General features: G+C 43.1%; 1 protein-coding gene across 4 annotated transcripts in view; it reads left to right on the top strand.

The window, feature by feature from the left end:
- Positions 1-12,931, top strand: part of RERE (arginine-glutamic acid dipeptide repeats) — a 429,896-nt gene that overhangs the window by 327,944 nt on the left and 89,021 nt on the right. For all 4 annotated transcript variants that reach the window (XM_032610681.1, XM_032610678.1, XM_032610670.1 and 1 more), the window contains one exon: positions 5,602-5,700. In XM_032610681.1, the coding sequence (XP_032466572.1) occupies positions 5,602-5,700 (99 nt within the window). The remainder of the gene's footprint in view (positions 1-5,601; positions 5,701-12,931) is intronic.

The raw sequence follows: 12,931 nt of genomic DNA, 5'->3' as shown, positions 1-12,931 counted from the left end.
CTGCTTAATAGGAGTCTATCCCCCGGCGCAGGCTCTGAGCTGTGTTCTCGAGGCTCCAGAAGGCCTTGACTGTGGAGCGGTTTGTGCAGAGCGGGCTGCTGAGCACCTGGAATCTTTGGGTCATTGAGATTTTTATGCAACAGCCAGCTGTGTCCAGTTACAGAGGGCGCTGGTGTCCTTGGCTCTGTGTGATTCAGTGTTGCAGTTCCTTTGTCGAGCAGAACCAAACTAGGAGTTTGTTACACAGAAGCTGCCATTGTTTTCAGAACCATCCCCCTCGGCCCCCCCCCCCCCCCCCCAACCAGGTCCACCCTGCTGGTGTACTTGGGCCATCTTAGGCGGAACCGTGTGTAGCATTCGGAGTTGCTCAGGAACTCTTTGTGGAATGAATGGAAGGAAGGCAGAGAATGTGATGGGAGCTGCCTGCCTCCAGGGCTGGGACGTCCCACTGGGTCTCAGGGCACCAGAAGACGTGGCTGAGGAGGGTGGACACCTAAGGGGGATGAGCCACCCTGGACTCCTTCACAATGAACAAACCAAAATCGAAGGGAAGAGCGCAACCTGAGGATTCTGTGGAGTAAGTGTGGGGAACCAGATGCCGGGCTGCTGGAAGACAGCAAAGCAGGGGTAGTTCCACGATGGAGTCACTTTTAAAGGGCTAGTGGATTGGTGAAAAATCGCCATTTTGTTATCAGATCCCCCAGATACTGACCCGTGGTTTAGGGGAAGGTGGCTTTTACTTGTGCGTAAGTGCAGACTTGCAGTTCGGTAATGTGGAAGCGGCAGATTTACAAGTGCATGCTTCCCTGATCATCGGATTAAACACACACACGTGCACGCACGCATGTACATGCACACACAGGCCCCGTGATGATGAATTTGAAAACGGTGGTTTCTGCGGAATGACTTCCTGCTTTAAGTGGTGATAGTGTAAGATCTAAGTTCTCTTACCAGTAGCTTGTGAAGATTGGAAGCTGATTGAGTAAAGATGCTATATCTTGGTCCCTGCTTTTTGCAGTGATCTTTACCCAGTAGCTCCAAAATGGTTCATTCCTCTATACATTAAAATTGCATTTAATCCCAGATTTTCCCAGCCGGGCTTGGCTGCAAAATGGACAGAAAGGTTTACTTATCTTGTTTTTTTTTTTTTTTTTTTTTTTTTTTTTACTTACTTATCTTGTTTTAATTGCTCTCCTAAGACTACAAAGTGAAGCTGTAAGACATTTGGCGGTCTCCATTGCAATTCCTTTGAAAAATCTTCTCTAGGGTAATGGTAGAAAAGCTTATTCACAATGAAGAACCTTTTACCGTAGCAATATTGGGAAGCCTGCACTGAATTTCCTATATTGATGTATCTGTGTGATTGTAATCAGGTGTTTAAAATTTGAAACGCACATGTTTTTCACTGGTTGAGATCATCCCAATTCTTCAGAGCTTGACATGGTATTAGAGGGGAATATTTTCAGTGACCATTTTTAGAGATTTGAGATAGCCAGTATTTTGGTAAACTTACCAACTCTAATTTACGTGAGGAATACAGTTGAAACAATCAGTTAAGCTCTAGCTCAAAACATTATTTTGGCCCCAGTCTGAAGAAAGAAAATCTTCATAATCATCTAGAAAACAAACCCTTTCTAAGAAGTGCTTTCTTGTGCATGATACGGTATGTTAAGGAAGGAGGTGGAACCCAACAGCTCAACCCGTTAGGACCCTAGAGTTTGGATGCGACATTTAGATGGATGTGTCACACTAGAACAGTACTTTAAACTGATTCTCAGGCCGGCATTTCTGAGGTACGTCACTTGTGTTACTCCCAGCTCTGTTCATCCCTAGCACCCCGAGTAGTGTCTGGCACAGTTTAGCTCTCAATAAATATTTGTGGAAGGAATGAAGGATATCCTGAACTCCCAGGAGTTTTCCCAAACTGCTCGAATGATAATCAACAAAAGAAGCAATATGGGCTGTAACAACTATTAATATGTTAGAAATATATCTTCAGTAAATATAATTGAAGTATTTCTTTAAAGATGTAAAGCTCTCAGAATTTCTCAGACAAGATTCCTGGAAAGTGGGAGTAAGTGTTTGTACCATTAAGAAGGCACCTGTTTAGAAAGGTTCCTTTGGGTTTCCTGGGAAGGGGGTGTGCCAGAGCAGAACTTTGTACTGGCGTTTATGAATTATCGATAACAGCACAGTTAACACCCTAACTTCGTTTGTTCAGTCAGTATTTGTCACTGTTGGCAAATAATCCCACACCTTTTACTTTTCAACTGTGTTTTTGTATAGGGGTGAGAGAGGTAGGCACTCTGGGTATTTATGGAGTTCGGAGCACGGAAAGGTCAGGAAGAGGAATATTTTAAGAGGACAGGCTGACAGTGGAGCAAATGAGAGGAGGGGATTACCCCTTATTTAGGTTGCCCCATACATCGCAACAGCTTTTTCAGGGGAAAGTATGATCTGAAATAAAGGTTTGTAAAGGAAGTGTGAATGCTGGGATATGTTTTGGGGAAACGTCTTTCTCTACTAAGCACCTCACTAGAAATTTGACTGGGGGCATCGTGCAAGCAGGAGCTAGCCCTCTCCAGTAAACCAAACGACCACAAGTTCAGCAAGTCACTCAAAACATTTCTTCCAGCGCATTTAAAGCTCTCCTTCGTTCACCAAAAGGCAGGAATGTCATAGGGATTAATGACTTAACTTCATTCACTTGTTCACTTTTGGAATGAGCCTTATGTTCTTGTGAGTAATTTCCTGTTATCAGCCATATAAGATTTACATTTTTTTTCTGTGTCCTGTACCAGAGTTTTAATCAAATTTCATTAATTATTAACGTGAGTAATTATGTGAAACATAAGTGGTTTTGTTTATAGTTTCACAATTTTTTTTCTGTCTCTGAAAAGGCTACTCTCTAATCTAGAAAATTAATGAAAAGTGAGTAGAGACTGCTTCCTTCATTTTTTTTCTCTTTCCTTTTAAAAATAAATAGCTAACACTCATTTAGCATACTATGTGCCAGGTACCGTTCTAAGCAATTTTACATGTATTTTCTAATGTTGTCCTCACAATAGCCCTAAGAGGTAGATGTTATTATTATACTCATTTTAAAAGATGACAAAATTGAGGACCAAAGAGGGTAAGTAATTTGCCCAAGGTCACACACCTAGTAAGTAGTAGAGCTAGAATTCAAATCCAGATGATCTGGCTCCAAGGTCCATAGTTTTTCATCGCTCTCCTTATAATTACCCCATTTACTATAATGACCTCTTATAAAATGTCGTTAATTTGCCATGAGCTTTTTATTAAGAATTTATGATTTGATCAACTTGAATTGATTTCAAAGTGTCACTAACGTGTGCTTTTTTAAAAAATTAAATAGCCGTATAATTTTTCCTTTTATTCAGTTCTGACCCATGCTGTTAAGCTCTCATTACAGATCCTCATTATATTATAGAACTTGGCAAATACCTGCTTGTTCTGGGTATCACGCGAAGTATGAAATGCTGGCTTTATTTTTATTTTATATACTTCTGTAAGGAGGCCAAACTGGACGGTTTTCAAACATTTGCACATTCTAGTATAGTATTTTGTTTATTTAGTGTAATATATGTATAAAATAGTCTAATGATGAATGTCATAAAAATACGTAAGTTCGTATCTAGCATTCATATGCATTACATACACCCCACACAAATAACACTCGCCCACACCCACACTCTACCACCCCCAAAAGCAGGATTCAGCATTGATCATTGTTACAGGTGTTTCGTTTTGTTTTAAGGTAGTTGACTTAATAATTAACTTGTAGCCTGTACTTCCTTGGATAGTCTGGACTTAAACTGGGGTCCTGTAAAGTGGGAGACTAACTCGGGAAGTTTTAATTTTTAATAACTTATTTTTTGCTGAACGAGCAGTGAAAATGGGTATTTGTGATAATCCCTTCCAATAGCAGTTAAATGGTTAGAAGAGAGACTCGATGTGTATGTCTCAGACTTTTATTTATTTGTTTATTCATCCATCCATCCACACAAACAAACAAATATTTATCACAGGCTTACTATAGGCCCAGCCCTGGGGCTACAGCAGTTGCCAGGAGGGCAATCTGTAGGTTCTCCTTGAAAGTCTTCTGTTAAGGAGGGGAACACAGGGCTCTCTCCTTCAGTTGAGTCTGTAGCTCCTGGCCTGCACCTAGGTGATAGTAATTGCTATAACCTGCTAGAACTTTTTACCTTGTATGTGTTGTATCCCCACAGCACATCCCCCCTAGTTTGTGAGTTTCTGGAAATAAAAACTGTGACTTACCAGTTAATAAGGTTTGTACTGTATTTGTACTGGGGATTAAGCAAAAGCTGGTGAATTGTTCAAATAAGGGATTGAAGCACTGGTGAAAAGATCAGAATGTCCATTGCATGAGGGCATTTTTGTTCACTGCTGTATATCCCCAGGGTCTGCTGTGTGGCCTGGAACATAATAGGTACTCAGCCAACATCAGGCTTAATGAATTTGAAGACACTGAGATTTAGATTTGGGCTGAGACTACCTAAGGACAATAGTTGAAGGCCTTTATTAACTTAAGAAGTATTTCTGTGTATCACCTTATGCTACAGACTGTGTTAGGTACTGGAGATACAGGTCTTAGCCAAAACAGATGCTTGTGTCAGAGAAATAGATATGTGAAGGAACGGCAGATTTCCAGTGAGAAATTTGGAGGGACAGCCATAGTTTGGGGAGGTCGACTGAGCAAGTGGATTTTTCTGCCTGCTATTTCTCTTCATTGTCTGCTGGTTGAGACTTAGGAACCAGAAGTGGAGAGGCTCACAGGAGCCAAGGCAGGCATATCTTTGCAAGATAGAGAGGGTTCAGGGGTGCCAGGCACTGCCCAGGGTTGAAAAGGATATAGAGTGAAAAAAAAGTTCAATAGCTTTGACCAGAGAGAAGTCTGTTCCTAAAAGGACCATGTAGATAAACCAGCGTCTTCATGTATATGTACTGAAAAGTTAGTATACTGTTACATAATTAGGTACTTGAAATTTTTCTTAGTGAAATTACTACAGTTGAAAGACAAGAAATGCTAATGAACATGATCTAGCTTGTCTTTAGGTCTCTTTGGGGAAAATGGGACAAGAGTAGAGGTCATGCTGGCTGGGTTTGAGTCTTGCCCCACCACCTACTGGCACCTTTACTTGACCTTTCCATGCCTCAGTCTCCTCATACGTAAAATGGGTGACGATAGTTCCTACCCTGTAAGATTGAGAGAAGACCTTCTTCATAGGGTTAAGAATGGTAATGAGTTAATGGAATGTACTTAGCAATAGCCCAGGCCAGATGTTCAATAAATGTCATTGTCACTCTTAATCCTGTTTCTATTACTGCCAGAATGTTCTCTGCCTTACCTGTTTCCCTTTCGCAGAACAGCTGAATTTGGGGGGGGCGGGCGGTTGGATAAGAATGAATTATCGTGCTGGCTAAAATGGCTCTGAGTCTTGTATGCTCGTCTCGTGACTCTTCTGTTAGAGTAAATGCAGGGTCCCCGCCTTTATTGATTTGCTCTCAGTTCTGTTATTTGGTGCAGGTAGCAAACTAAAGTTGTTGTTATTGTTTTAGCTCCATGAAAGCGGTTATGATGCTGGCAAAGCCCTGCAGCGCCTGGTGAAGAAGCCTGTGCCCAAGCTGATTGAGAAGAGCTGGACCGAGGACGAAGTGGTGAGCTTGCGGGGGTGGTGGGTGAGGGATGCTTTGCCTCGGGTCTTGGCAGGGCCGTGGGTGGGGGGCAAGGGGCGGGGTCTGCCTCGGGTCCGGGGCGTCGGGGGCTTGCCTCTCGCTGTTCTCCCAAGGTCCAGTCGTGGCTGCAGGCTGTCCATGGCATCTGTCAGTCAAGGGAGGGAGCCTTGAAGCCTCATAACTGTATGGAAAGACTTGATTTTAGTAAGCACTGGTTCTGTAGATAATGGGAAAGATTTTCCCAGGTGTCATGGAAAGAGGGAAAAAAGTTAATGGTTGCTCTTTAAAAAAACTAATTTGGGTTGGTTGGTTTGTTTTGGGTGCAAGCTAGCTTTTGATACCTCCCGGTATTAAGACACAATCATTTGAAAACCAGTTGGTACCCAACCTAGAGTAGGGCTGCTACCCCGTTTTTATTGTGTAGGCTGGCAGGGCCCCTAACCTGCTGAAGGACAGTAGTCAAGAGCAGGAAGCGGGGACTCGATTAGATAAATACAGTGGATCTTTCATGTTCATTCTGTTAGTGTGGCCCATTAAAGAAGGTGGGGAGATAGAAATGTATCCACAAATACAGATTTTTCAAACCCATGGATTTTATCCCAGCAGAAAGAGTTCTCATGAAGCTACATCCCCCATCTTGTAACTTTGGAAAGGAATTGCTGTAAAAGACTGAGAGATTTCTGGTGCTTTTGCAAATAGAGTCTTCAATAGGAATGTCACCGCTTGACATTTGCCATTTAGGTTGAACGAGATTAAGATGAGCGCTGGCACTGATACACGTATCGATTGATTGTAAATTCCTTGCCTGTATTTAAAACTATGCTAAGGAAGACTGTTTAGAAACTGTATGGCTTTCCTGATCCTGCTCTTTCATTTTTCAGCAGTATCTGTCAAAGGCTTATTATGTGCCAGGTGCTGTGTTAGGAGCCATCAAGGGGAACACAAAGCCCCACCTCACGAGGGGAGACCGTCTGTAAATCAGTGTATGTCAAGGGGTGAGACATGGGCTGGGGAAAACAGTAGGGCAGCGAGGATGAGGATGAACTGGGTAGGGGGCTGTCTTTCGTGAGGAGGCTCGGGGAAACGCCTGGTGAGCACCATTTAGCACCGTTGGAGCAGAGACCTTAGAGAAGGGAGGAGGCGAGCCTTTTGGAGGTCGGGGGGCCCTAAAGTGAAAGCACGCCTGGAATGGCATGTTCGAGAAATAGGCAGGAATGTGTCTGAGGGGAGGGCGGTAGGAGAGGTGGGGGGCCGGTCAGGGTGGCCTGTGGACCTGTGTTCAGGGCCTTGCTGTTTGCTCTGCATGGGCAGCTTGAGCAGCTTCCGAGCAGATGGGCCCTCTGGCTGCTGAGTCAAGCGTGGGCTTTGGGGGCTGTTGTGAGAGTCCAGGCCCGAGACTGGGGATGGAGCAGCACAACAGCAGTGGTGGTGAGAAGCGCTGAGATCCTGGGTGTCTGCTGAGTGGAGAGCCAAGGGGGCGGGTTCATGGAATGGCTAAGGTTGCCGAGGCTGGGGGTTGAGAGGAATGGAATGGGGAGAGGACTGGGAGGCGGCGGGGGGGGGGCTGAGGTGGCCCTTGAAGGCTCAGTAGCAGAGCGCCTTTTCAGCAGTCCCTTTGCCCTCCTCGGCGTGAGACTGATGACGAAGCGGCTGTTGCCGTTTTGAAATTTAAAATGTTAAAACTTTACATGATTAGCAGAGAGACAGAAACACCTTAAATATTTGTTATTCAGATAGTGGCCGAAGTGAAAATGTTAAACTCAGTTGTTTTGAAAAGTCATATATTAAAAAACTAAAAATAGAGTTGCCATATGATCCAGCAGTCCCACTCCTGGACATGTATCTAGAGAAAACTCTAATTTGAAAAGATACGTGCACCCCAGTGTTCATAGCAGCACTGTTTATGATAGCCAAGGCATGGAAGCAACCTAAATGTCCATTGACAGATGAACGGATAAAGAAGATGTGGTGTGTGTGTGTGTGTGTGTGTGTGTGTGTGTGTGTGTGTGTGTGTATAACATGAAATATTACTCAGCTATAAAAAAAGAATGAAATAATGCCATTTACAGGAACGTGGATGGGCCTAGTGATTATCGTTCTAAGTGAAGTAAGTCAGAAAGAGAAAGACATACCATATGATATTGCTTATATGTGGAATCTAAAATATGACACAGCTGAACTTATTTACAGAACAGAAACAGACGTAGAAAACCAACTTATGGTTACCAAAGGGGAAAGGGGGTGGGGGAGGGATTAATTAGGATTTGGGGATTAATAGATATAAATTACTATATATAAAATAGATAAACAACAAGGCCCTGCTGTGTAGCACAGGGAACTATGTTCAGTATCCTGTAATAAATCATAATGAAAAAGAATATGAAAAAAATATTTATATATGTATGACCAAATCATTTTGCTGTATAGCAGAAATTAATACAACATTGTAAATCAACTCTACTTCAACTTTTTAAAAAAGTCATATGGATGTTGTTTTCCACTGTAGACCTGTTTATGTGAGAAGGAGATAAGAGATTTGATGGATAAAAAATTTAAATTCTACAAAAAGCCTTTGTGGAGGACAGACATAAGGGGATGGGACGAATGTGGCCCGTGTGACCCATCCTAGGTCGTGGTCAGCACTGATGAGCTGTGGTGGCTGCTTCAGACTCAGGCTCCTTCACTTGGTCTGCGGTTCCTTTTGGTCTCTCCTCTTCTTCCGCCCCCGTCATCCCTCCCCTTTCACTGTTGCCTCTCCAGCTCCTCACTAGCCATGACTCTCTCCCTCCATTCATTCCTCCCTTGACCTTTCATTCCCTCTGGAATTTTCAGATTCCAGCTTAAAAGAAAGCTCTTCCTGCTTGAAAGAAATCTGGCTTCCTTTTCCAGCAGCCCTTGCTTATATCGGGCACAGTGTGGGCCATGTCCCCACGGCTGCCTCTTTGGGACTTTTCACAGACAGTAGGATGAAGCGGGACGGGATCTGACACATGGGGAAAAGCCCAGCTTAATTCTGAAGAATGAACCACGACTCCAGAGCGCTGCCCACTCAGAGTCCCGGATAATGGTATTTAACTGCATAAATCCTTGTCAGTCTGGGCTCATTTTTATCGTGTTTGCTTCTTGTTTTAGTGTAAGTTTTGAGAAATGTTTTGGCAGTCATCCAGCCCTTGCAGAGCCTAAGGATCAAACAGTTGCCTTATTCATAGGAAGTTAAGCTTCACTTTCTGAAACCTCAAAAGTGAATGAGAGAGAGTGATTGAATAATTGATAGGCTGAGGGAAGCTCCAGATGAATGTGTCCACATCACTTCTTTGAATCTTTTTTTTTTTTTTTTTTTTTTTTGCCATACGCGGGCCTCTCACTGCTGTGGCCTCTCTCGTTGCGGAGCACAGGCTCCGGACGCGGAGGCTCAGCGGCCATGGCTCACGGGCCCAGCCGCTCCGCGGCATGTGGGACCTTCCCGGAGCGGGGCACGAACCCGTGTCCCCTGCATCGGCAGGCGGACTCTCAGCCACTGCGCCACCATCATTTTATGTGGCAACAGGGCACATAAACCAACACTACTCTTAACCTTAGCCTGGTTTTGGCTGTGAGTAAATACCTGCTCTGTGCGTGTGATCCCTTCTGCTGATTTTCCCACCCCAGGAATCACAAGAATAAGCAAAATAAATGGGCCCCAACTCAAATAAATATGTGAGCCTGCCTCTTTTTTTTTCCCCTCTCAATGTTCTATATACTTGGACATTCTAGTTATTTTTAAACTTCATCGCCTCCAGTATATGAATCTGACCCAACTACCCAACATCTGACCTGATGCCAGTGTCGATGAACTTGCTTTCCTTTGCACTGACGTGAATCAGACTCTCTGTGTGAGAGGGTTGGTGCAATGAGCGCCTACCGGTGGGAACCCCTGGCTGTGCTGGGAGCGGACATCCTGGGCACCTCCTGGGTCCTCTGCTCTGGGAACAGACTCCTCCCTTGCCCACCCAGACCCGGACCCTAACCGCCTTTGAGGCCTAGCGTGTTCTCCGGCCTGGCGCGTGGCGAGCGCTCCCTCTGCTGAACCGCGTCTCCTGTCTGCATCCTTTACTGGTGGCTCATCCTTTGCCGTCTCGTGTGGCCTTTGTGCCGCTGTCACCAGTTTTGGTCCTCACGGTCCTTATTTCTGAGTTGACTGTCCTTCTAGTCTGTAGACATAGTAAGAGTGAGGACTTTCTAACAGTGAGAATGGTGTGTCTGCCTTTGAGGCGCTTGAGAAGTACTGACAACTCTGTATTCAAGATGGTTGTTTTTCAAGATTCTTCGCTATAAGTGACACTGTCCTCAAGCCAGCATTTTAAAACTTGTAATTGTTAATAATGACGCATCAGCATCAAGGAGAAAAACTTTTATATGCATCCAGTACTAACCTTAAAAGCTTTACTTTCGGAAAAAGTTCCCAAATTATGATTAATAATATCACCCGACCTCTTCTTCCCAGGTCTTTCAGATAATCATTAATCCTCGACATCTTAGGCCTCAGAATTATACAGTAGGAGGCCTTTCATTTCACACTTTTCTCTCAGTAATTCCTTGGACACTTTGTGTGTTTACAGATATGGTATTTCTTATTGAAGTTGCCTTGGGGCTGAGATACTTTAAATTCTGTTGAACTGAAGCCAGATTTGTGCCAATTTCTGTCAAATTCTCTGCCAGATAGTGACAAATGAACTCTGTTTTAGAGGAGAGACTGTGAGAAACACCTTGGTAGCTAGCTCGTGACGGCGTTTCGGGCTAAATAAACCAGGTCAGATCAGAGAAGCATTTTTGCTTTAATTCATGACGCTCATTGAACACCACGGTATGGGCAAAGATGGAGCCAAAGCCAGTGGCTTGCTGCTCGCTGCACTGGAGAGTGACACAGGTGCTTAACCAGTTTCACTTACATTATGCTAAGAATATTGTTCCCTTTCAGGAAGCCATCCAGATCAGTAGAACTTGAGAAGAGAAAGAGAAGGAAAGTACAGATCAGAACTTTAAAAAAAAAAACAAACAAACCCCAAACCCTAGATTATTCGGTTTTTAATTAAACATGATGAGCACATTTAAATGTAACACAAAGGCCCCAGGCTGCACTGCACCTAATCGAAACGCATTAAGTCACCCTTCCCTGCTTGGGTAGTTATTAGTTCTGTTTATTTATGCATGCAAGCCCAAGGTGGCATTTGCGCTGTTGTGTTGTTGCTTATTGCGCTGGGATTCCATTGCTGCTTGGTGCTGTGCTCTTAATTAGCATTCAGCTGTTGATTATGGAAATGCTGGGGATGCTAATTGAATTCTTTTTAAAATTCAGGGCCTGCATTTTCCTTGTGGAGTTTGGCCTGACTTGCAGGGTTGTAAGATTGGGTGCTTCACTGAGCTGTGCATTTCACCCTTTGCTTCCCATCCACTTGGCCGTGTTTTTGAAATTATTTTCGTGTTGAATTAGCTTTCTGCAAAATTCCAGGTGTTACATACGGGAGAGGTTTTGTTGCTTGGGATGTCCCTACAGAGTGTTTCCATTTCATCTTGGGTAACTAACTTTTATCTTGAAATAATGCTTCTTTTTAACTGTTTCATACCAATCTTGACATAGTACATTGAGGTGAACAGCCTAGATACAAATAGCCTCTGAAATTTTTATCCAAAGATAGTTAATCTGTGGTGGCGATAAACCTTAATTGGCCATGTACATGGATTTGCAAATTCGTAAATTTTAAAACATCTGAACCATCCTTCAATTTAAAGCTCAGTTTATCATAAATATAAATGAAAATCCTTCTTTCAAAATTGACATGACACGGCAAACTAATTTTCTGAATATCTGTAATCCAATGAACCCGTGTGGCTGGTCAAGGAATTACACAGAATACACACAGCTATTTCCATGGTGTCTTTCCCCAGCAGCATCTTCAGACGCCTTTGTTATGCCCTTTTTGGAATGTTTGCTCGAGAAAACATTGTTTTCATTGTTCACTCTTTTCAAGCCAGACATCTGGATGTGCCAGAAGACAGAGCTGCTTAGTGGGGCAAATATACAATGAATTTTATTTACTGTTTGTGTAGCAGCTGTAGAAAATAGCATTCACAGGAAACCCAGAGTGAAGGTCCTATAGCAGCAGGAGGTAGTGGAGGTGAAAGCAGAGAGAGGGGGACAGTGACAAGGGGGAGAGAACTTCCCACAGCCTACAGTAAACGATCTGCACATGAGCTTTAAGATGTCCATAATCTTGGTGTTTAGTTTTAAATGTTATATATTCAATATAGAGGAAGGCTTAATTGTATTATATTTATTTGGGGAATTGTCCACTTTCCAGAGGTGTTGAACATTTTATAAAGTCATTCAAAAAATGTTGATGGGGCTTCCCTGGTGGCGCAGTGGTTGAGAGTCCGCCTGCCGATGCAGGGGACGTGGGTTCGTGCCCCGGTCCGGGAAGATCCCACATACCGTGGAGCAGCTGGGCCCGTGAGCCATGGCCGCTGAGCCTGCGCGTCTGGAGCCTGTGCTCCGCAGTGGGAGAGGCCACAACAGTGAGAGGCCCGTGTACCGCAAAAAAAAAAAAAAAAAAAAGTTGATGACAGGAGGTCATTTAGTATGAATCCATTCATTTTCTTCTTCTTTTGTAAATTTTATGTGAATGTTCCCTCTGGTTAGAACGTTATTATAAAAACATTAAAGGGAAGTTGAAACCTCACCACCATCTCACAGTCTCCTGGTTTCGTACTCTTTTCAAAGCACTGTTTCACGTACATACGTCATTTTATGTAATTGTAAGCTTACATAAATTGAATCATAATATGAAAGTTTTCACTTTCTAAAGTCATCTTAATCTGAAAATTTCTACAGTTTGCTTAGAACCCAAAATATAGACATGTTGTATTTAGTGCAGTGCATAATAGGTACTTAGTAATTTTTAAATTGGATCAAAGCTTTTTCTCTCTACTGATTACGCTTCCTCTAATTTTAAACTAAATTGGTTACTGTTTCTTATGAACAGCTTAATTCTTAGATATGAGAGTAGAAAAAATAAGAAAAATTATAAATATTGACATATTTCTTACACGTAATGTATCTATTTTACTCACTCATGTTATGTATTCTTATTATGGTCCGTGGTAAAAATCAGTCCCTTAATATTAAAGAAGAAAAATGTTGGGCTTCCCTGGTGGCGCAGTGGTTGAGAGTCCGCCT

Source organism: Phocoena sinus, chromosome 1 (genome assembly GCF_008692025.1).
Source record: "Phocoena sinus isolate mPhoSin1 chromosome 1, mPhoSin1.pri, whole genome shotgun sequence".
Taxonomy (NCBI): Eukaryota; Metazoa; Chordata; class Mammalia; order Artiodactyla; family Phocoenidae; genus Phocoena; species Phocoena sinus.
The sequence above is the reverse complement of the archived record's forward strand: the minus strand, read 5'-3'. Positions and strand labels throughout refer to the sequence as shown.